Raw genomic sequence first — 23,294 nt, forward strand, 5'->3', positions numbered from 1 at the left:
TAAATATAACTTTCCTGCTGCATTAATTCAAATTATTCACAACTACTTGCAAAATAGATTCTTTCAAGTCCGCATCAACAATAGTTATTCTACAAAAAGAAGAATAAATGCTGGAGTCCCTCAAGGAGGAAATTTGGCTCCGTATTTATATATCATCTATACTAATGACTTTCCTATCTATTCAGGTACTGAAATAGCCCAATATGCAGATGACACTGCAATTTTTTCTATTTCAATCAACCCTTCTCATGCGCAATATAAATTACAACATGCAGTTGACAATATCCAAGATTGGCTTACTAAATGGAAAATTAAAATTAATCTCCATAAAAGTAATAACATAATTTTCAAAAGAACTACCAGAAGACCGGTTTGCGAACAGCTTTATATAAATAATCAACCAGTAAATAGAGAAAATACAGTTAAATATCTTGGTATCCATCTCGACTACAAACTCAACTTTAAAGAACATCTTCATGCTACTAGAACTAAAACAATGCAGGCCTTCATGAGTGTTTACTCTATTATTAATAGCCATTCAAAACTTAGCATTAATACGAAGAGAATCATCTATTTACAACTTATAAGACCTACCATGCTGTATGGATCACCTGTCTGGGCTGCAGCAGCAAAAACAAACAGAAATCAACTTCAAGTTATTCAAAATAAAATTATTAGAACCATGCTGGGTGCCCCTTGGTTCATTAGAAATGAAGTATTACATAGGGATCTAAAGATTAACACCATTGATGAAGAAATTCTCAAAACAGTCTATAAATTTTACAATAAAATGGAACAACATCCCTCCACTATTATTCAAAATATTGGCAACTATGACTTTATTATTGAACAAAAGTACAAAAGACCTCGAACAATTCATCACAATGTTCTGTGGTGAATTTTGCTATAATCATCTGTAATTTATCATCATCATTATCACAGAATTACTATTTAATCAAGATTTTCTCCACTACTGTACTGAAGCAAGGGTCTTCATAACAAGATTATTGTTTCTTATTGGCTAACTCATGCACACCTATTTAACCAAGTTCTCTTTTATTTCATATTCATCAACATCATCATTTATGCAATTTTATACACTAACAAATATGTTAGTTTTATTGTCATGCATCTATTATTTTATTATTTTAAAAAAAATTTGTAAATATCGTCGAAAATACTACAAAATATGAAAATTCAAGCTTTCTCGCTCTCGCCAATCATCATTCAGTATCGGAAACACGTGACCAGTCTCTAAATTAACATCTCAAGAATTTGATTTAATAACAAATACTATATTAGATATTTGACTTAATAATATTATATATTTGATACTCGACTCAATAAGATCCTTCATAATTCCTGATGAAAAAATTCTACCATTCATAAAGCCTTAATTGGATTAATCATTGATGAGGCATGTACTTTAGTTAGTACGATACTCATAGACTAATGCTACGACCTGACCTGACCTGCGCATAACAGGCCTTCCGTAAGGAGCCGCTCACAGCCATCCCAGTTTTGAGCCGCTATTGGGACGCTTTGTAAACAAATGTCTTTCTCATTAATATACAGTTGTAGTATAAGTTCTGTATTTATTATGCATAAGAATGCCATTTGATTATCAGGAATTTCGCGTACTTACCTTCCATATACTTTCTAAAGAGGGATTCAAAATTATATGGCCTTTCATGATTAAACTTTCAAACTTGTAATTTAGTACGTATTGATTTCAATTCAGTTCATTACGAACTTTCTCGTAATATAAACATTGTTAAGAGTGTATCAGTTAATTAATACGATGTGTTCAAGGGGTATGCACAGGTCTTTTAATAAAAAATAAAGTATGATTAATTTGTTCTTTAAAATCTCTGCATTCATTCAGAACAATTTCATTGTTAAGAGAACTGGCTGCTAATCTACAATCCTTTTTAATACGAATTATTCTGAAGTTAACATATTTTAACATGAATTTATTATGGATTTATTTATTTATTTCAATAGCTTATTTTATGTAAGCTTGCAAAGAATTATACTACATGTGTAACAGTAATAATGATTGAGAAACAATTTGAAGTTGAATCTGAAAATGAAATTAAAACTGTGCCTAAGGGTTGGAGAAAAGAAATCAGAAAAAGAAAAAAAGGAAGAACTGCTGGAAGACATGATGTTTACTTCTACAGGTAAAAGAAAATTTTAGTCAGTGTAATATTCGTTTACTCAGTTCTTCATTAATCCATCATTTATTGTTGTTTTGTTTAATTAATCTAGATGTATTATTCTGTTTATAATATGTAATTTGGCTTTTAACCTTTAAGAGACTGAGCAGTTTTTAAAGGTTTCACTTAAAAAGACAGGAAATCCAAATGCATTTCCACCCCCTTTTAGCTGCCATTGTAAAGAGAAACTACTACTCTTTTGAAAGCTTTCCTTTAGGTCGCCTTTGTTAATTTTCAGATAAGAGACTAGGGAATAATATAAAGAAATTTGTTCTCTTTTCTGCTGTTTCTTTTCCATCAACTAGGGAAACATATGATGGTGAGATTTTGTAGCTATATAATTGTCGTATGTTGGAATATTAACTTTTGACATTGCGTCATTATAAATCCTATGCATGCCTAAAATCAGTACATAGTCTAATCAGTTTTTATTTGTTTTCAAACTGAATTTAGTTTAGAATTACATGTACTAATTAACATTTTTAATTCATATTCGAAAATGATGTTTAACTATTTGTTTCTTGTATAAATCGGCAGTTCTCTTTCATTTGTTTTCAAGCATTGTGTAACAGCAGATATTTATATATTAAACAAATCCCATTGTATTTTTGTTACGTTAGTTTCATTTACCTTTTTCATTAGTATTCTTATTCAGTTTCTTTTTATAATTTATTGATTTTCTCCCCCATTGTATTATAACATTATTGTTCATTGTTTTTTCTTGCAGTTTTCTGATAAAAGCCCTTTAGCATGTTTTTTTTTTTAAAATATTCTCCTTTAAAAAGATTTTATTGAATATATTTTCATTGCATTGCATTGCATTTTGCATGTTTCAAACAGCACTCTTAAATACAAAAATTACAATAAAAAGGGAAAATATAAAGGGAAAAAAAAATTAATGGCACAAAAATTGGTAAAATTAATACAGTTAAAAGTCTTTAATCCGGACTTGTCGGGACTTCGGCGATTCCGAATTATCGGTTTTTTTGGATTATAGATCATCAATTTAAATCTGGTAAGACAACATGCAGAAATTATCAAATTAAAAATGTGAAACCATAATTTATGAAATAAAGAGCAATTATGATCTAAAGGGTATCAAAATTTACAAAAAAAAAAAAAAAAAGTTTAATATTTATTTGTTTACTTTATTAAACATTTCTTTCAATGCGCGCATGCGTAAAGCATACATTACACATAATCGAAATTAAAAAATTGCAACCAGAAAACTATGTGATGGGTATTCGTGATTTTTATAATGACGAGGAATTTGGGTTGATCTTTACATTATGGTAACTTGGCGAAAATTTGGCAACCAACTCTCCTACAGCAACCCTCTATTTTTTTTTTCCCCGCCGCCATTTTGTCTTCACGAAGTAAAGACATGTTTCTTTTCTTTTTATCTACTGAACACTTCTTCCAACAATCTACTAACCGAATTACACTTATGCTAGAAATTTTATCAAACAAAACTGCTTAATCATGACAAATATTCACTGCAAAATTGGGAAAAAGTGCACAATACCATACTCTTTACGCGTTTTTCAAAATAACACATACACATAAACCATGTACACGCCGACTTATTTTTACTTAAAAAAACATCCCAGAATTGCACAAAAATGGCATTGCGCACACTCTTCACTATATCCATGTACACTGCTTTTTTCTCATAAATTAGAAAAATTTCACGAAAATACATGACAATTTTCTCAATCTTTAAACCCGGTAAAAAGAACATATCTGAAATTACCTGATCACGAAAAAGTATTTACCCTTTACAAATATGAACATTTCCACATATAAAATAAATAAAATATCCAAAAACTTTTACCTCTAAATCATCTATTACATTATACACGTCACCAACGAATTCATACCGCAAGCATTACAAATACTTAGTATCAAATATTTAAATTATTTCCATGCACGTTTACTTCAACTTAAACGTATACCAAATTCCTACAAACATAAAATTCACAAAATAACTATCATTTAATTAAAATATCACTAAACCATGTACACGTCGACTTATTTTTACTTAAAAAAAATCCCAGAATTGCACAAAAATGGCATTGCTCACACTCTTCACTATATCCATGTACACTGCTTTTTTCTCATAAATTAGAAAAATTTCACGAAAATACATGACAATTTTCTCAATCTTTAAACCCGGTAAAAAGAACATACAGTCAAAAGTCGTTAATTCGGACACCCATAATCCGGAATGATCTATAATCCGGACCTCAAAGCTAAAAACTTTTCGGCGCATGCGCACAGGCGTTTTATGCGTGCGCGTAAGACCTTGACTACTGCGCATATGCATGTGCGCAAGTGCAGAATACGTTTTCGCCTGCGCGTTTAATGTATAACGGACGGTGTAAGCTAAAATTATCTAATTATCTATTTCAGTTAATGTTAATGATTATGTTGTTCCTTAATCTTCGAATTGGATCCCGCTTATTATTTTTTGCCGACTGTAAGAGCAATTTTATAAAAGTAAACTTGAACTTTCGATTATGTCAAATAGAATTTCCGATGCTGGAACTTCCAAAGGATCTACAAAACGAAAGTATGTTTCGATGTCCAACAAACAAAAAGTGGTATTGCTGCGAAAAATGGATAAAGACATGAAGAATGTGACAAAGAGGTTGGTGAAAACGAAAAAATTTCGATTGACAAGTTAGTCGGTATTTTCGGCACAGCAATTAACGGGACTTGAACAGCGGAACTTTGTAACTGAACAAGAAATTATGTTTGCTTATAGAATTAAAGAGAAAGTATGATCACATAAAACAAAGCAACTTAAACAACTTACATTGAAAGAAATGTTTAATGAATTAAACAAATAAATATTAAGCTTTTTTTTTTTTTTTGGTAAATTTTGATACCCTTTAGATTATCATTGTTCTTTATTTCATAAATTACGGTTTCATATTTTTAATTTTAGAATTTCTGCATGCCATATTACGAGATTTAAACTGATGATCGATAATCCGGAATCGCCGAAGTCCCGACAAGTCCGGATTAACGACTTTTGACTGTATATGAAATTACCTGATCGCAAAAAAGTATTTACCCTTTACAAATATGAACATTTCCACATATAAAATAAATAAAATATCCAAAAACTTTTACGTCTAAATCATCTATTACATTATACACGTCACCAACGAATTCATACCGCAAGCATTACAAATACTTAGTATCAAATATTTAAATTATTTCCATGCACGTTTACTTCAACTTAAACGTATACCAAATTCCTACAAACATAAAATTCACAAAATAACTATCATTTAATTAAAATATCACTAAACCATGTACACGTCGACTTATTTTTACTTAAAAAAACATCCCAGAATTGCACAAAAATGGCATTGCGCACACTCTTCACTATATCCATGTACACTGGTTTTTCTCATAAATTAGAAAAATTTCACGAAAATACATGACAATTTTCTCAATCTTTAAACCCGGTAAAAAGAACATATATGAAATTACCTGATCGCGAAAAAGTATTTACCCTTTACAAATATGAACATTTCCACATATAAAATAAATAAAATATCCAAAAACTTTTACCTCTAAATCATCTATTATATTATAAACGTCACCAACGAATTCATACCGCAACCATTACAAATACTTAGTGTCAGATATTTAAATTATTTCCATGCACGTTTACTTCAACTAAAATGTATACCAAATTCCTACAAACATAAAATTCACAAAATAACTATCATTTCATTAAAATATAATTAAATTCAAAAACACTACTTAAAATATAAATGAGCACATACATTAAATTAATAAAAATTACCTTACAATCCTAATTACTTTAAACTAAATCATTGCTAATAACAATTTTCCCAATAATACCAAATTCCTTTCCACCTTACATTTAGAACAATGCATAAAAATAATATCCCCAAATAATTAAAAATACTAACTTACCTAATCTTCTTCAGAATCTTGATTACGTGGCGGATACACTTTTCTAATTCATTCAATAAAATTATTGAAAGATTTTTTCTGCGAATTTTTCCTCCATACTTCCTCCACTAAATAAAAAGCAAACTTCTCTTTATCACAATGCCTAAATACCCATTTTGAATTCACTTTAGTTAGGGCCATGGGATCCAAAAATTAAACAACACTGTTTCACACAACAGAGAATAAAGCTAAATACAAAATTTCCACATTTTTTCCCGATTTCCCCCCTTTTCCGATTAAAGAACCGTAATTCGTCCATTAATATCACATGACATATCCCATGATCTCTCATTTCCCTCACGCAAAATAATGCGTAATCGGAACTGAGTACTGCTCACATTATTACCAAAGTCCCAGGTAGTCCAAAATGTCGCCAAACTACCAGTTACCATATTGTAAAGATCAACCGGAATTTGATTTAAATCATATTAAAGATGGAGTACATCGAGATGAAGTACTACATTTAGTAAGGAATTTTAGGCCGAATAAAATAAAAACATCTGCCCTGAAGATAAGGATAGTGCTGACAGATCAACTTCCAGTTCATTGCGCTCCACGACGTCCCCCCCACCCCCGCAGAGCAGCATGAAATTGATAAACAGATTTCAGAATAGTTAGACTAACAAAGGATATGCCTTTATCCATTTTTTGCAGCAATTCCACTTTTTCTTTGATGGACATCGAAACATGCTTTCGCTTTGTAGATAGATCCTTTGGCAGCTCCAGAATCGGAAATTCTTTTTGACATAATCGAAAGTTCAAGCTTACTTTTATAAAATTGCTCTAACAGTCTTCCGAAAATAATAAGCCAGATCCAATTTGAGGATAAAGGAACAACGGAATCTGCAACATTAACTAAAATAGATAATTAGATAATTTTAGCTTAGCTTATACCGTTCGTTATACGTTAAACGTTCATGCGTAAACGTATTACGTATGTGCATTGTTTGTAGCTTTGAAGTCCGGATTATAGGTCATTCAATGCTACTTTGGTAGACGGTTGCACGGATTTTTGGCGATTTACATCAGCGTGGTTTTTACAGTCGTCAGCCATCTTGAAAAATGCTGTTTTTACGTATTTCACGCATAGTAAAGTATTCGAAACTTTAAAAAAATAAATATTGTTAAAAATAATGGATTAATTTTTTGTTGAAAACGCTGTGTTTTAAGATGGCTGGTAAATGTAAATAAATACATTTACTAAGAGTATAAAATGCTAAAGTAAGGTTAAATTGTTACTTTCATATAATAGAATAAAAACATTGTGCCAACATTTAATTGGAATAAAATATTACTTAAATTGAATATTGAATTAAAAACATCATACCAAGGTTTAAAAGAATTAAAATTTGTCAATTACTTAAATTCAAATCTTTTAAAATAAGTTTTATAGGATATAATTATTTAACATTAAAACATATGTGGCAATAAATATCTGAGGAATTTTCTAAAACAGTGTATGAATTTTTTAATAAAAATTGAAGTATACAATTGTAAAGTAAAAGAAAAATATGTACTTATATTTTTTTAAAGTATTTTAACTGTTGTATATTGATAAGTACCAGGAAAAAAAAAAAAAAAAAAAAAAAACCGATCTTTATCTGTCATCCACATCTCTCGCACTTCATTGAAGAAGCAATTAGTGAGGTTTCCTCCAGAAATTTAAAATAAATTTCCTCTGAACCTTGTAACGATAAATAAATCTTTGATTAGGAAAGCCAGGTTGCCAAAATAAGGTATCAAATGGCATTTTTTTTATTCCGATACCAATAATTCTTGGTAATTGCCAATAACAATATTCATCTTCGAAACGGACACATCCATTCGCTTTGAAATCTGAGGAATTCGAAGAGATGAATAATAAAATTTTAAAATGGGGCAGTAATGCACAAATATTCAGTAACCAATCAGAGAGCTGATTACATCACGCATAGAATTAAAATTATTTAAATAATCATTCTTAATAATATCATATTTAAAAAAAATGCAAAATTAAATTGTATTTTAATATTTAACAGCCATAAATAATGTTTAAAACATTAGATTAAATTTATAGATATTAAAACCAGTTACTTTTAAAATAATGCGACGTCATTATTACATCATTCACAACATATAATTCCAAAAATTATCATAAACAATAAAATTTTTACTTAAAAAAAATGCAAAATTAAATTCATTTTTATTATTTAGAAATCATAAATAATATTTAAAACACGGAATTTATGCATAATAAAACACATTATTTTTTAAATAAAATGACAACAAAGTATCGGTTACTATAAATAACTTGTCCAGCAATGGGTTTACCATAAAGTTTTACTGCTCGCCAAAATCCGTGCAACCATCTACCAAAATAGTACCAATCATTCCGGATTATGGACGTCTGGATTAAAGACTTTTGGCTGTACTAATGTAAAATTTCAAGTGGATTTATAAACTTTATTTGGGTTTTCTTCTGCAAAGGATCAGTTGGCGCCAGTGCGTATTTATTCGCCAACCTCGCCTACAGCTAATCGGCCATGATTTTAGCGGTGTATAGTTAAGTTGCAAGATATTTATCATATGGAAACCATGATTTTAGCGGTGTACAATCAAGTTATAAGATATTTAGCATATAGAAGTAAAATAAATAAGTTAATAATGACATTTAGCGGTCCTGCTGTGTACATGGTATTCTTTGAAATTTATTGTTGTTATGTTAATTTATTATAGCAAGATGTGCGTAGTTCATAGCCTAGATTGTGCAATTCATAGATGTTTTTTCAAGTTAAAATATATTGCTGTATGCATGGATTCTTGTCAAATATTTTTGGTTAGAAACTTTACGTTTTTGCTATCTAAATTTTTTGTTTATGTTTCGTATTTTTAGCTTAAATTGTCCGTTCAAAACGTTGTTTTTGGAGACATTTTAGGCTTAAAATTCAAAATGTAGACAAAAAATTTAGATAGTAATATTGTAAGGATCTTAAGTTTTACTAACGTTTATTTTATTTTAAATCTTTACTATCACTTCTTATTTTCTACTTCCGGCCAGAATTAAAAGCTTTAACTTATTTATGCAAATTTGTCTGGCGAACGCCAAGTACTTAAGTTGTGGCTTTTTGCCAAGCGAGAGAAGAGGAAGGAGTTAGTAGAAGCAGGCCAGAGGTTTAATCCTCTTAATAATTTTAAACGTATTGTAGTGTTAAAAGTTCTCTGTACTACATACAGCTTCCTGTTAATATACGGCCAATCTTCCACGTAGGCCCTTGTTTATTATTCCAAAGTTAAGTTAGAGTTTAGTTAATATTTTTATATTCTTACGTTCAGACCACAAGTGGTTGGTCTCTGTATTCCGAAGTCCGGAAATTATTGTAAAGAGTGAAAAATAAAGGGTTTTGTATACCCTTCTTGTGTATCTTGTCTACTTCCCACATTTATTGAACATAGCTTTATTAAACTCCCTGTTCCGAGTCAGGTCTTTGCATGTTCCCAAAGCAAGTAAGGCGGAACAGTGAACCTGATAATATGGCAGCATGGAGTTTCTCACCAAAAATGTTTGGCGACCTGAGGGTGCATATTAGAGTACCGTAATTTCCGGAAGAAAGGCCACATCAGCGTAAACGTCGCACTCGAGAAAAATGGCGGGAAAAAAATTAAAATTACACAGAAACGCCGCAATAGATTAAATTGCGCGTGGCCGTATAGATGCAAAAACTCAACCTAAGTCCTGATATATGACATACCATCTCCTTTCGGAATAGTTTTTCGTTTAAAAATGATCATCGGCTTTAGCTTGTCACCATTTGCGGCACAAGCTAACACACATGTAAATGACGTTCTTTCATGCCCCGTCATAAACATAGATACAGTTTTTGCACCAGTTTCATCAACAGTTCTGTTTGCAGGAGAGTCGAAAGCTAACGGCGTTTCATCCATATTTATTATCTGCGACCGAAGAAGTTTTTTTTGTCAATAATAGCTGTCACGTATTTTAGAAAAGATGACTTTTTATACTGCCAGTCCATTGGTAATTGTTGCCCGACTGTTGTTCTAGTATGCACAGAAATATTTTTTCTTTTCATAAATCTGCTACACCTCCTTTGAAATCATTTATGTTCATTCGTTTTGCTATAAAATTTGCTTGTAAGCGAATTTTTACAGTCGAAATTGCCATTCCCTTTCCTCGTTGTTCCTTTATCCAGTTTACAAGGTCGTCCTCTCGATTTGGCCACCTTACAGTACCACTTCTTTTGGCTCGTTTCTGTTGTGGCATATTTTTAATAAGTTCTTTTTCAGTTCTCCAACATCTACATCAACAGTACATCTGTCGTCTACTTCAAACTCTCGAGCTGCTGCTCGATTTCCAATTTGTTCAGCACGTGAAATTACACTAAGCTTAAAACCAGCAGTATAGCTTCTGTGCCGTTTAGGGACATTTTCAAAAATCTTCCGCTCCCTTCTTACTTAAAAACTATCCAACAAGTACTTGTACCCAAACTGATGGGATCTGTATGTGGCAGAATGCCAAGAAAAACCCATTCATGCTGAAGGGGAAATACGTCAGAGTTCGTTATTGCAAGGCAGGTGGAGTCGTGTCCGCCTTTGAAAAAAATTGCAGAAAAGGCAGGGGTGGGGAGAGGATGGGCCCTGGAAGATTCATCGAATGGCAGAGGAGAGACACAATTCGAACTGATGAGAATGTTGATTTGAAAGGGGGAAGAATGTTATTGTTTTGAGATCTTGTTTAGGGTGAATAAGGCATGTAGGTCCGTTCAAGGGAAAGAATGTAAACGAAATAACGTTTGCAAAAAGCAACTGAGTGGTCTTTTGTGTGGGGACAGCACCAGTCTATGCACAATGACAAGGCCATCCAAACTATGTACAATGACCATCATAGGAAATATTTTATTTTTAGTGCACCTAAACGCCGCATGGGTAGAAACGCCGCCCCCGCTGAAAATTCAAGTTTTAAACACGTAAGCGCCGCGGCGTTTCTTCCGGAAATTACGGTAGTTCCATTACAACATTTATTATATAAAATAGCTTTAAAATTAATAACAAATAAATCAAAAGTACTTACATTTTTTTCAGATGACTAGGAATCATTGACTTCTATGAGAAATTTGTGTTTTTATTTTTGAATGCTATTATAATCCATATTATGCAGAATTATTACATGGACAATGAGTTATATAATTAATTTTCAAATCAATTAGGCTCAAGAAGAATTAGATATTTTGTAGTTTGTACATGAAGCTTCTATTTTACAGTGTTCTTGACATATATTTTTTTTACACTTCATACAGCTTTTGATTTTCTGTCTTTTTTCCTTGAGCACATGTAACATCTCTGGTAACATAATTTTCTTTTCTTTGTTTGCGAATCTTCAAGAGAACCACCATTGTATTCCTTCTGTTTCTGTCGTGATTTCAAATGAAGATCTAAAAGTGCAAAGGCCAAATCAAAAGTGCCTCCTATTCCTGAACTTCTCAGGTGGAGTTTTAGTAGATAAAAGCAAGATCATTGAATTTATGCTGGCAATATTAAATAGCGAAAAAAATATGTCCGTAGGCCATCGGTTTAATATTCTGGCCACAGAATAAGTGCCACCCATTTCGACTATATTAACTGCTCCTTTTGTCATGTTATAAAGCGTAATTACTTCAGATTTCTTCAAATCTCCTGTGCTTTCATCAATATGATCATCATTGTGCAGAATTGTCATTCAGCCATATAAGAAAGTAGCATTATATCCTTTTGAAACCCCAAGAGGGTTGAATGCTGTTCTCTATTCTTATTCGACACAAATTCAGTTGGGATAATCTTCTTATCCTTGCATATTGTTCCAACAACAGAATTTTATTTTTCTGTAAGAAATTGGCCAATTCATAACTGTTATACCAACTGTCTGTGGTAACGTTTCCTCCAGAATTGTATAATGAAGCTAGGATGTGCTTTGCTTTTTCACAAGAACTGTTGATTTTCTTGTGTGGCCCATCTGGCTGTTGACCTGAGTAAATTTCCATGTTGAAAGTATAGAAGATTCTAAATATCTTTATACCATATCTTGCAGGTTTCTTAGACATATACTGCCGGAAGGAGCATCGTCCTCGAAAAGGTTCTAGCTTTTCATCCAAAAGTCACATATTCCCCTACATGATATAATTTCTTCTTCACTTTTTATTAAAAAAGATATAAATTAACTGCTTTTGCTGTGTTTTTTCCTTACATTTTGAAAAAAAGATTGAAATCGGAGATTTGCAGACAGTAAACAGTGAATTATTTTCAACAAAATTATGGGATCAAAAAGCATATTAAAGGGCTGGATATGTTTAGATATGTTGAGCTGAATAGGGCTGATGAAGCAATAATGCTATATTGGAATAATTAACTACTGAAAGTTTTGTACTCATAGCTTTCTAAACAGAGCATTTGGTAAAATCAAAGGACCTAACAAAACAGTAGAAATCAACGAAAGCCCTTTTTATGGAGAGCAAAAGGAAAGCAAGTTGAATACTTATTATTTATTAAATTAAGAGGCTTTAGTTCCTTTAGAATTCTGCCAGAATGTTTAACACAACTTTGGCAGTATTTTTGCTAACTTTCACGGTAAATGAGGATTGGATTGGATTATTCGATTACGGCAAAGCACACGAGGGCTATCTGCCTAACACGGTAAGTGAGATAATATGTAAGTACCGATTTTATTAAAAATTGTATTTTATTGCGAGTTGAGTATCATAAAATTTAATTGGTTTTTAGTTAATGAAAGTATAATCTACCAACCTTATATGTTGTTGAACTGGCAATCAACTGGACCAGGTGGCATCAAGGCAGAGCTTTTAAATGTCAATGAAACGAATTCAAATAAAGCAATCCATTATCAGATTTGTTGTGTATGGGCACAGGAACAAATGCCTACTGAGTGGGAAGAAAGATCTTTTTTGTCCTATTTATAAAAAAGGAGACAAGCTAGACTGCTGTAATTACAGAGGAATACCTTACTGAATTCAGTATATACAGTCAAAAGTCGTTAATCCAGACTCGTCGGGACTTCGGCGATTCCGGATTATCGATTTTTCCAGATTATAGAACATCAATTTAAATCTGGTAAGATGGCGTGCAGAAATTATAAAATTAAAAATATAAAACCGTAATTTATGAAATAAAGAACAATTATGATCTAAAGGGTATCAAAATTTACAAAAAAAAAAAAAAGCTTAATATTTATTTGTTTACTTTATTAAACATTTCTTTCAATGTAAGTTGTTTAAGTTGCTTCATTTTTTATGTGATAATACATTCTCTTTAATTCTATAAACAGATATAATTTCTTGTTCAGTTACAAAGTTCCGCTGTTCAAGTCCTATAATTGCTGTGTCTACCGATTAATTTGTCAATCGAAATTTTTTCGTTTTCAATAACCTCTGTCACTTTCTTCGCTATCGGAAATGAATTATAATGACGAGGAATTTGATTTAAATCATATCAAAGACGGAGTACATCGAGATGAAATACTACATTTAGTAAGGAATTATAAGCTGAATAAAATAAAAACATCTACCCTGAAAATAAGGATAGTGCTGACAAATCAACTTCCAATTCATTGCGCGGCGTTAAAGATAAACAAAGGATATGCCTTTATCCATTTTTTGCAGCAATTCTACTTTTTGTTTAATGAACTTTGAAACATACTTTCGCTTTGTAGATCCTTTACATATTAGTAAATATATATCAGAAATTCTATTTGACATAATCGAAAGTTCAAGCTTACTTTTATAAAATTGCTCTAACAGTCTGCAAAAAATAATAAGCCGGATCCAATTCGAAGATTAAGGAACAACACAATCTGCAACATTAACTGAAATAGATAATTAGTTAATTTTAGCTTAGCTTATACCGTCCGTTATACATTAAAAGCACACTCGTAAACGTATTTTGCGCACGCGTGCAAGCATATTCGCAGCCGTAAAGATCTTATGCGCATGCATCAACGCGACGCATGCGCATAAAGTTTGTAGCTTTGAGGTCCGGATTATAGGTGTCCGAATTAACGACTTTTGACTGTAAAATATTTTTCATTATCTTGTAGAAATGATTGCTTATGTATACTTCTAATGTTATTGGGAATTACCAGTGTGGATTGCAGATTGGAAAAACAACATCTGATCAATTGCATTCTATCAGACAAATCTTGGAAAGAACAAAGAATATAACATTGCCACCTACCACCTGGCATCTCGTATCGAATGGTTTGGCCATGTGTTTAGATATGATGATACATTTCTAACCAAAAAGATAACCTTTTTCAGAACTGAGGGAGTAAGACAAAAAGGAAGACCTCCCACTAGATGGAAAAATGATGTTGAAGATTTAAGGCTAATTGGATTTAACTGATAGAGGGCTATTGTGCTAAATGGAGTCAGGTGGAGGAAACTTGGAGAGAGAGCTTTGATCTGTAACAGACTGTGGAGGTTATGAAAAAGAAATTAATGAAAATTAAGCATTAATAATGTATTTAAAATAAATACTTTGAAACGAATACCATAATTTAATTTTCTTTTGTGAAGTTTCTATAGCATCAGTAAATCTAAATTCATTTTTATCTGCATGTACTTCCCCATGATATTTAGGTATTGATAAACAATGCTCATTATTTTTTGGCATTAGAGCTGAATGGTAACTGCCATTTGTTCCAGGATCAGTAAAAAGTTAAGCAATAATTTATGTAAAAGTCTTAAATACTAAAATTAAGAAGTTTTTATTTGTATTTTAATATAGCTTTTTATTACAACTGTTTTGGACTTCCAAGTAAAGTACCACTTCTGTTCATCCAATTTTACCCAAATCTAATGAATACAGAAATCTTAAATTATGGGTAATAGAAATTTTTAGAAGTTTGATAAGAGTGATCTTCAAAAAATCTTCTTTCTTTGATGAAGTGATTTTCAATCTTTCTTGGACACACACACACACACACACACACACACACACACAAAAAAAAAAAAAAAAAAAAAAAAAACTAAAACAAAACTCACACAGGCATACATTGAAATATGTTTAACATGAAAACGCTTAAGATGAAATATCAGTTAACACGAAATAATACAACAGTCCCGACTCACTACTATGTATTTTCATGCATTTTTTTCCCCTTTTAATGCGAAATAAAAATCGCTGAACACAAAAAGATTTCCCTTCTGGAAGTGAACAAAATATGGTCAACACCAGCTGCGCAGGCGAGATTTAAGAGGGCTGTGGGATGAAAGATAGGTAGTTTCACATGTTTTGTAGAAAGCAGGATAACTTGACTTTGAAATACATTCGGAATAGCCTGTGACAGAAACCAATTTTGTTTACCTAAGCTACTTTCACCCTCCACCCCTACAATTGGCACACAAAAACAAACATCTTGTCTCTCATCAGTTGGCTTTGGAATTTGGTGACGAGTACATAGCAGTGTCTGTAAAAAATCAGTGAATCTAGTTCGTGTTAAAAGAAATGGCGAAGGAGGCTATTGAATCAAATGTTTGAGAAAGTTTCTGTGTTATTGTACTTTCCTACTGTATTATATTATCAAAAGAATTCGTTGCAATAGAGGATGATAATGTGTGTGCAGCCCCAATTATGGCAGACAAAGACATTTTGGAGTTCATTGAAAGCTAAAAAAAATATCATTGAAACAGATTCCTATGATGAAAATAAAATGAATATTGCGGCTTCCACTTCATCCGAAATGAGGAACATCATGATGTATGTGCACATTCCGATGGTGAAATGAATAACAAAATGGACAACATCAAACAATTTGATGCTAAAAAAGATAATCCAAAGAAAAATATTAGATTATTTTCCAAAAACTCAATAAATTTTTTGTTTTTCAAAAAATTTTAAAATTTTATATTAAGTTCTTTTAAATGATTTTTCACTGATTTTTTTATTAAATATATGCATATATACATATCTATGTAAATAAAATGCAATCTAATAAACTTTTTTTTTGGGGGGGAGGTAATGTTTTTTAACACGAAATTCTTTTAACCCAAAAATATATTTCTGTCCCGTCAGATTTGTGTTAAACAATTTTCACTGTATTTATAAAACTAGCAAAACATTTTCAGACTCTTAATTCATGCTAATTCACAGAAAACTCATTCTCAAATTTTTGAACCAATAATAATAAATTCCTTTACCTATATATACAAGTTGGTGGGAGATAAAAATCATCTGCCCCAGAGGTCAATAATATTTTTTCTGTGTTATTTTTTCATTAGTGCTGTTAAAAAAAATGTTAAGGTATTCTTTGAGATTATCCTTTTTAATTCAATTCTGTCACACTGGGTAGTGAAGAAATTGATCTGTGACAAAATTGTGCTAGATTTAATATGAAAAAGCTTAATCTTGGTCCCCAGTGCTGCTTATTGGTTTTTATTTTATAACATGAATGCATGAAATTTTTTTCAGTGGTGATTGTTTTTTTAACAAAAAATATGGGGGATGATTGGCTACAACATTGTACAATTTTTACATATCTTTGTATGGAGATATAGGGCTTTACATGGAAAAATCTCTCATGTTTGGTTCGTAAACTGAATTCTGTCACTTAAATGTTTAGTGTGCTGAATATAAATTTAATTTCTTTTTAACATCAGAATGGTAATATTATTGTAGAATTAGTATGCAAACCTTAAATCTTATTGTGATTACATTTACTAAATTTGACTTGGTCAATTTTTGCATTCAAAATATATTTCTGATGTACTGCATACATGTAAATATTTAGAATAATTATAATGCCTAAAATTTAGTTTTGCTACTAATATATTCTGTATTCCATGATATTTTTATGTACTATCTATAAATTTTATTGCTATTTTCAGCCCAAGTAATGAAGTATTTCGATCAAAGAGGGGTTTACAGAAGTATTTAGAGGAATCTAAGTCAGATCTCAGAATTACTGATTTTGACTTTAGTTGGAACAATGGAATATCATGTTCACTTAAAGAGATAAATTCATCAAAACCAGGAAATGGAAAGGATAACTTAAAGGAGTAAGTTGTTTATTTCATGTTATGTTATTAAATTATATAGTTTGTAACTGGCAATTAGTAAAATTTGAATGTATTCATTTCAGTCCAAATGCTGAGAATTCTAAAGAATTTCTGCAAATGTGTGAAGAGAAAACTGCTTTAGAATTTGATAATACTGATTTTATTTGCAAGCACAAGGAACTGAAAGAGCTACAGGAAAACTTTTCAGAAATAGACACTAGAAATACAAATTTTGAAGAGTAAGTTATAGCTTTGAAATGTACATATTTATGCTTTCATGCTCATACAAATTAAGTTAAATAAAATTTATTTCCCATTTGCTCTAATGTTTTACAGTAGGAAACTGAATTATCAAAGTAACAGTTTTTTAATTTTATTAAGTACTGAAACACATTTTTTTATAGTGTTCGGGAGAAATCATGGGAAGCAGAAACTGATTGATAAACTGTTAAAAGAAATCTAGTAAACAATTGCTTAGCACTGAAGTGTAAATAAATAAGTAATTATATATATACAAAAAAATTTTAGGATTTAGGAGTTGGCACTGTTGCATTTTTATTTTAAAAGTTTCAAGTAAGGATTCTTTCAGTTTATTGTCAATCTGTGCCAGGAAAAAGATTCATGAGGCACCATATTCTGTCATCAAAATAGGCAACCCAAGTATACTCATGTGATAGATAAGCACCTGTCTCTATCTTCAAATTAAACAGTCATTTATTGTAACAGTGTTTGATTTGGCAATGACTTTTTTCTTATATAGAATTGTAATGGTATGAAGCTTGTCGGCTTGATGAAAAGGAAAACATTGTCTTCAAAAATATGTTGTTTTTCCCGACAGAAGGGAATTTAAAAGTTCGCATCAGGAAGTTGTACTGAAACAAAGCCGAATGTGAGCAATTCCCTATTTTTTAAGCAAACACAGATCACTGTGTATATGGGAAGAGCAGCACCATGCATAGTGCCCAGTTTGTGTAATACTCTGATTTTTTTAAAGCAAAAACTGATTGCTGTGTACATGGTGAGAACAAAAGTGAAAAAAAATATATACAGTCAAAAGTCGTTAATCCGGACTCGTCGGGACTTCGGCAATTCCGGATTATCGATTTTTCCGGATTATAGATCATCAGTTTAAATCTCGTAAGATGGCATGCAGAAATTCTAAAATTAAAAATATGAAACCGTAATTTATGAAATAAAGAACAATTATGATCTAAAGGGTATCAAAATTTACAAAAAAAAAAAAAAAAGGTTAGTATTTATTTGTTTACTTTATTAAACATTTCTTTCAATGTAAGTAGTTTAAGTTGCTTCGTTTTATGTGATAATACTTTCTCTTTAAGTCTATAAACAGACATAATTTCTTGTTCAGTTACAAAGTTCCGCTGTTCAAGTCCCGTTAATTGTTGTGCCGAGAATACTGACTAACTTGTCAATCGAAATTTTTTTGTTTTCACTAACCTCTCTGTCACATTCTTCATGTCTTTATCCATTTTTTGCATCAATTCCACTTTTGTTTGTTGGACATCGAAACATACTTTCGTTTTGTAGATCCTTTGGAAGTTCCAGCATCGGAAATTCTATTTAACATAATCAAAATTTCAAGTTTACTTTTATAAAATTGCTCTTACAGTCTGCAAAAAATAATAAGCGGGATCCAATTCGAAGATTAAGGAACAACATAATCATTAACATTAACTGAAATAGATAAGTAGATAATTTTAGCTTACACCGTCCGTTATACATTAAATGCGCAGGCGAAAATGTATTCTGCACTTGCGCACACGCATATGCGCAGTAGTCAATGTCTTACGCGCACGCATAAAACGCCTGTGCGCATGTGCCAACGTAGCACATGCGCAGAGAGTTTTTAGCTTTGAGGTCCGGATTATGGGTGTCCGAATTAATGACTTTTGACTGTATAAAGATTTCTTGAAAAAATGTTTTATTATGAATCTTCCTTTTATTGATTTACTGCAGTTTTTATGGAATTCATAATGTGCTGCCATTTTCAAAATGTGTGTATTAGCTTGGTGAAAAATTGATTGTCTCTTTGTTGGCATTTTTTCAAAGGAGGCTGTGTATAATCAGAAAATATCGAAGTGAGTGTCCATTCTCATTCTGAGTAATTTAAATTTACTCCCATAGAATGACCTGCTACCCACTAAAAATACTTCTTAAAAGGATTATGTTTGTCTAACAATTCTGAAATCTGTTTATCAATTTCACGCTGCTCTGCAGCGGAGGAGAGGGGGAAACGCCGCGGCACGCAATGAATTGGAAGTTGATCTGTCAGCACTATCCTTATCTTCAGGGCAGATGTTTTTATTTTATTTGGCTTATAATTCCTTACTAAATGTAGTATTTCATCTCAATGTACTCCTTCTTTGATATGATTTAAATCAAATTCCTCGTCATTATAATTCGCTTCGGATAGTGAAGAAAGTGACACAGAGGTTATTGAAAACGAAAAATTTCGATTGACAAATTTGTCGGTATTCTCGACACAGCAATTATAGGACTTGAACAGCGAAACTTTGTAACTGAACAAGAAATTATGTCTGTTTATAGAATTAAAGAGAAAGTATTATCACATAAAACGAAGCAACTTAAACAACTTACATTTAAAGAAATGTTTAATAAAGTAAACAAATAAATATTAAGCTTTTTTTTGTAAATTTTGATACCCTTTAGATCATAATTGTTTAGCCTAATTTCCAATTGCTAGCAGGATTTATTTCCAATTACACCACGAAGGCGCTCGGAAAGAAAGGAAAAAATTCCTTACATTCTCTCCCACTTCAAGGGCGACTAGGAAGGTGGAGACACATTTGCTAAATCCTGATATTGACAAATTACAGTCTACCACATTTTAGTTCGGGAGCCAACAGGCAAGAAAAATATGTGTCGTCCTCGCCGAGTTTCGAACTCCGGCCCTCTGATTGCTAGTGGGGTGTGCTTCCGATTATACCACTAAGGACCGCCTTAAAGAGAAAGAAATACCTTACAACTCTTCCTATTAATAATGATTAATTTTTTCTAGACTTGTTTTTCAGTAAATTAAATTAATAGAGTCATGTTCCATAGTTTTATGATACAGTCAAAAGACTTTAATCCAGAATGATCTATAATCCGGACCTCAAAGCTACGAACTTTCGGCGCATGTGTAAACGCAATTGCGCAAAGCTATTATGCGCATATACGTTTACGCATGCGCGTTTAATGTATAACGGATGGTATAAGCTAAGCTCTAGTTATCTATTTCAGTTAATATTGCAGATTGCGTTGTTCCTTAATCTTCTAATTGGATCCGGCTTATTATTTTTTGCAGACTATTAAAGCAATTTTATAAAACTAAGCTTGAACTTTCGATTATGTCAAAAAGAATTTCCGATTCTGGAGCTGCCAAAGGATCTACAAAACGAAAGCATGTTTCGATGTCCATCAAACAAAAAGTGGAATTGCTGCAGAAAATGGATAAAGGCATATCCTTTGTTTCTCTAACCATTCTGAATCTGTTTATCTGTCTTTGATATGATTTAAATCAAATTCCTCGTCATTATAAATATCACGAATACACATCAAATAGTTTTCTGGTTGCAATTTTCTAATTTCGTCTATGCGTAATGTATGCTTTAGGCATGTGCGTGTTGAAAGAAATGTTTAATAAAGTAAACAAATAAAAATTAAACTTTTTTTTTTGTAAATTTTGATACCCTTTAGATCATAATTGCTCTTTATTTCATAAATTACGGTTTCATATTTTTAATTTTATAATTTCTGCATGCCATCTTACCAGATTTAAACTGATGATCTATAATCCGGAATGGCCGAAGTCCCGATGAGTCCGAATTAACGACTTTTGACTATACTATTTATTTTATTTTCTAAAATTTTCTTCCTGTTTATTTCTGTTTGCATACTGTCATCTAAAAATGCCTGAAAAGACTGATGGTTGTGCCAACTGCCAGATGTTATACTATTAGCTTCTACTATTAATTCATTTTGGTGATTTTACTAATTCTTATTTCCTCCTAAATGAGAATCAGGATAATGATTTTGAGCCATTGATCTGCATTTTAATTTATAAAATTTTGGCTTTATTTAGAATCTGAGTCTTATGAGCCTCTTTCTCTCTCTCTTTTTTTTTTTTTTTAAGCCATGGAAGACACTGCCAATGCAAGTTTTTTGACTGAAGAAAACATATAAAAATAGACCATCAGGTATGAAAGTAAAACATAGTGAAATTCAGAAAATAAAATCTGTAATTCTTTTACAAACCTTATTTTAGAACATTCATAAGCAAAAAATGTATCTTGAATGGAAGAAGTATGATATTTTATTTATTTACTTTTGGGGGTATTGAAATCTGTATAAGTATAGATAAAAATTATATTTCTTAAATTTTGCTTGGAGCTAAGTATCAAGCTGCAGGTCTTCAACTGCATCCCCTCTTTTCATAATAAAAGCTTTTACTCCCAATCAAGAGGCAGTACAGAAATATATGCCAAGTCTCCTGATTGCTGACTGTTATCCCGCGAATCCAATTTATAACATATTTTTGTGGAGTTTTTATTACTCTTTAAAATTTCTCACGATTTTTATGTAGCTTGGCTTACTACTTCGCTATTTGCACACACACACACACAAAAAAAAAAAGGGGGGTATCTGACAGCACTTGTTTTTTCTCTGGATTACATATAATAGAAAAAGTAATTTCATTAGTGAGAAATTATGCTGAGTTTCTGCTTTATGAGTGAGAGCATAAGTGTCTGAAAACGTCGTGTTCCAGTTCTCCAATGAGAATCAAGCGGCTTTGTGTGTCATCTGGCATATATTAGCCAATGATCACAAAGCAAGATTGAGGTTACTATGGCATTATCTTGTTGCTAAGTGGTGTGAGCGCACCTGCTTTCAAGAAAATAGTTAAAGAAATTACGTTCTTTTAGTTATGTCTGCGAAAAAGGTCAAGTACTTATGCACTTTTCAAAAATCATACACAGATGACTTTCTTTCTATTATTTCAAGAAAGTGTTACATATTTGCGACATGTACCCTTTGTCATTGCGATTTTTCTATTTTGTGCTATGGAAGGGCCAATGTTCTCAAACATGAAAACCCAATGACAACAGGAATTTCATTGGTTGGGGGAAATGAAAAATTTAATTTTTGGTGAAAACAAGGGACCAAAAAGTTATTAATGCAGGATGCCAGTTCTCTGCCTTTTTACTGGAGCACAACCTGCCACTGAGTGCATTGAATCAATACTACAGCTTCATTTAGAAAAAAACAGCTCCTATTATAGTTATAACAGCAATGCTTTGGGAATTATATATTATATATAGATATATATAAACCATCATGTAGTTTTTAAATTTTTGTGTTTTCAAGTGGTACAGTAATTAATTTGATTCTCAGCACAGCCAAAGTGCACAGACTGGAATTTTCTTTAAAAATGCCTGGAAAACATGGAAAAGTCAGGGAATTTCTTTCTCCTGTTTGAGTGGCAACCCTGTAACAATCAATAATATTATATTTACTAAAATCAGTGTGATATTTCACTTACTTTTTCCAAGTCAATATCAATACTTGTATTTACACATCGTAATTAGTGTTTTAGGTTTTCATTAAAAGATGCCCATAATTTATATTTCAAGAATTTGTGATTTTTAATCCCCATACACACAGACCCCCTTCCCCCCCAAAAAAAAGATGATTCACACACATAGGTTGATCCAAAATCACTCATAACATTTGTGCTTCCAATTTTGAAGGAGAATACCCTGGGGAAAGAGTCCAAGGGTCTCCCAGATCTTCTTCCCCTACCAACAAACAACTTGTGAAGCCTTCTGGCTTGCCGGTTATTTTAATTACCCTATGTCAGGAAGATGCTTAAATGTTTACAAATATCCAAGTCTTCTCCAGAATGAACCTGGGCTCAGTGATATGGCAGCTGGTAACAGCTGGTAACTACTGTATTGAACAGAGTGGCTGTTAAGAAATAATTTAGTTAATAGACTAGAATTATAGATTCTACATATCTCAC

The 23,294-nt window shown here is 31.7% G+C and overlaps 1 protein-coding gene across 2 annotated transcripts in view; it reads left to right on the forward strand.

Moving 5' to 3' along the window:
- Positions 1-1,457: 1,457 nt before the first annotated feature.
- Positions 1,458-23,294, forward strand: part of LOC118180577 (uncharacterized) — a 64,911-nt gene continuing 43,074 nt past the window's right edge. The window contains exons 1-3 of one of the 2 annotated variants that reach the window (XM_035349648.2): positions 1,458-2,183; positions 17,081-17,251; positions 17,335-17,490. In XM_035349648.2, coding sequence (XP_035205539.1) covers positions 2,056-2,183; positions 17,081-17,251; positions 17,335-17,490 — 455 coding nt within the window. In that variant the 5' untranslated portion in view covers positions 1,458-2,055. The remainder of the gene's footprint in view (positions 2,184-17,080; positions 17,252-17,334; positions 17,491-23,294) is intronic. The other variant, XM_035349647.2, reaches the window with a different exon arrangement.

This window comes from Stegodyphus dumicola, chromosome 1 (assembly GCF_044657685.1).
Source record: "Stegodyphus dumicola isolate Sdum_Otavi_A_Nest chromosome 1, ASM4465768v1".
Classification (NCBI taxonomy): Eukaryota; Metazoa; Arthropoda; class Arachnida; order Araneae; family Eresidae; genus Stegodyphus; species Stegodyphus dumicola.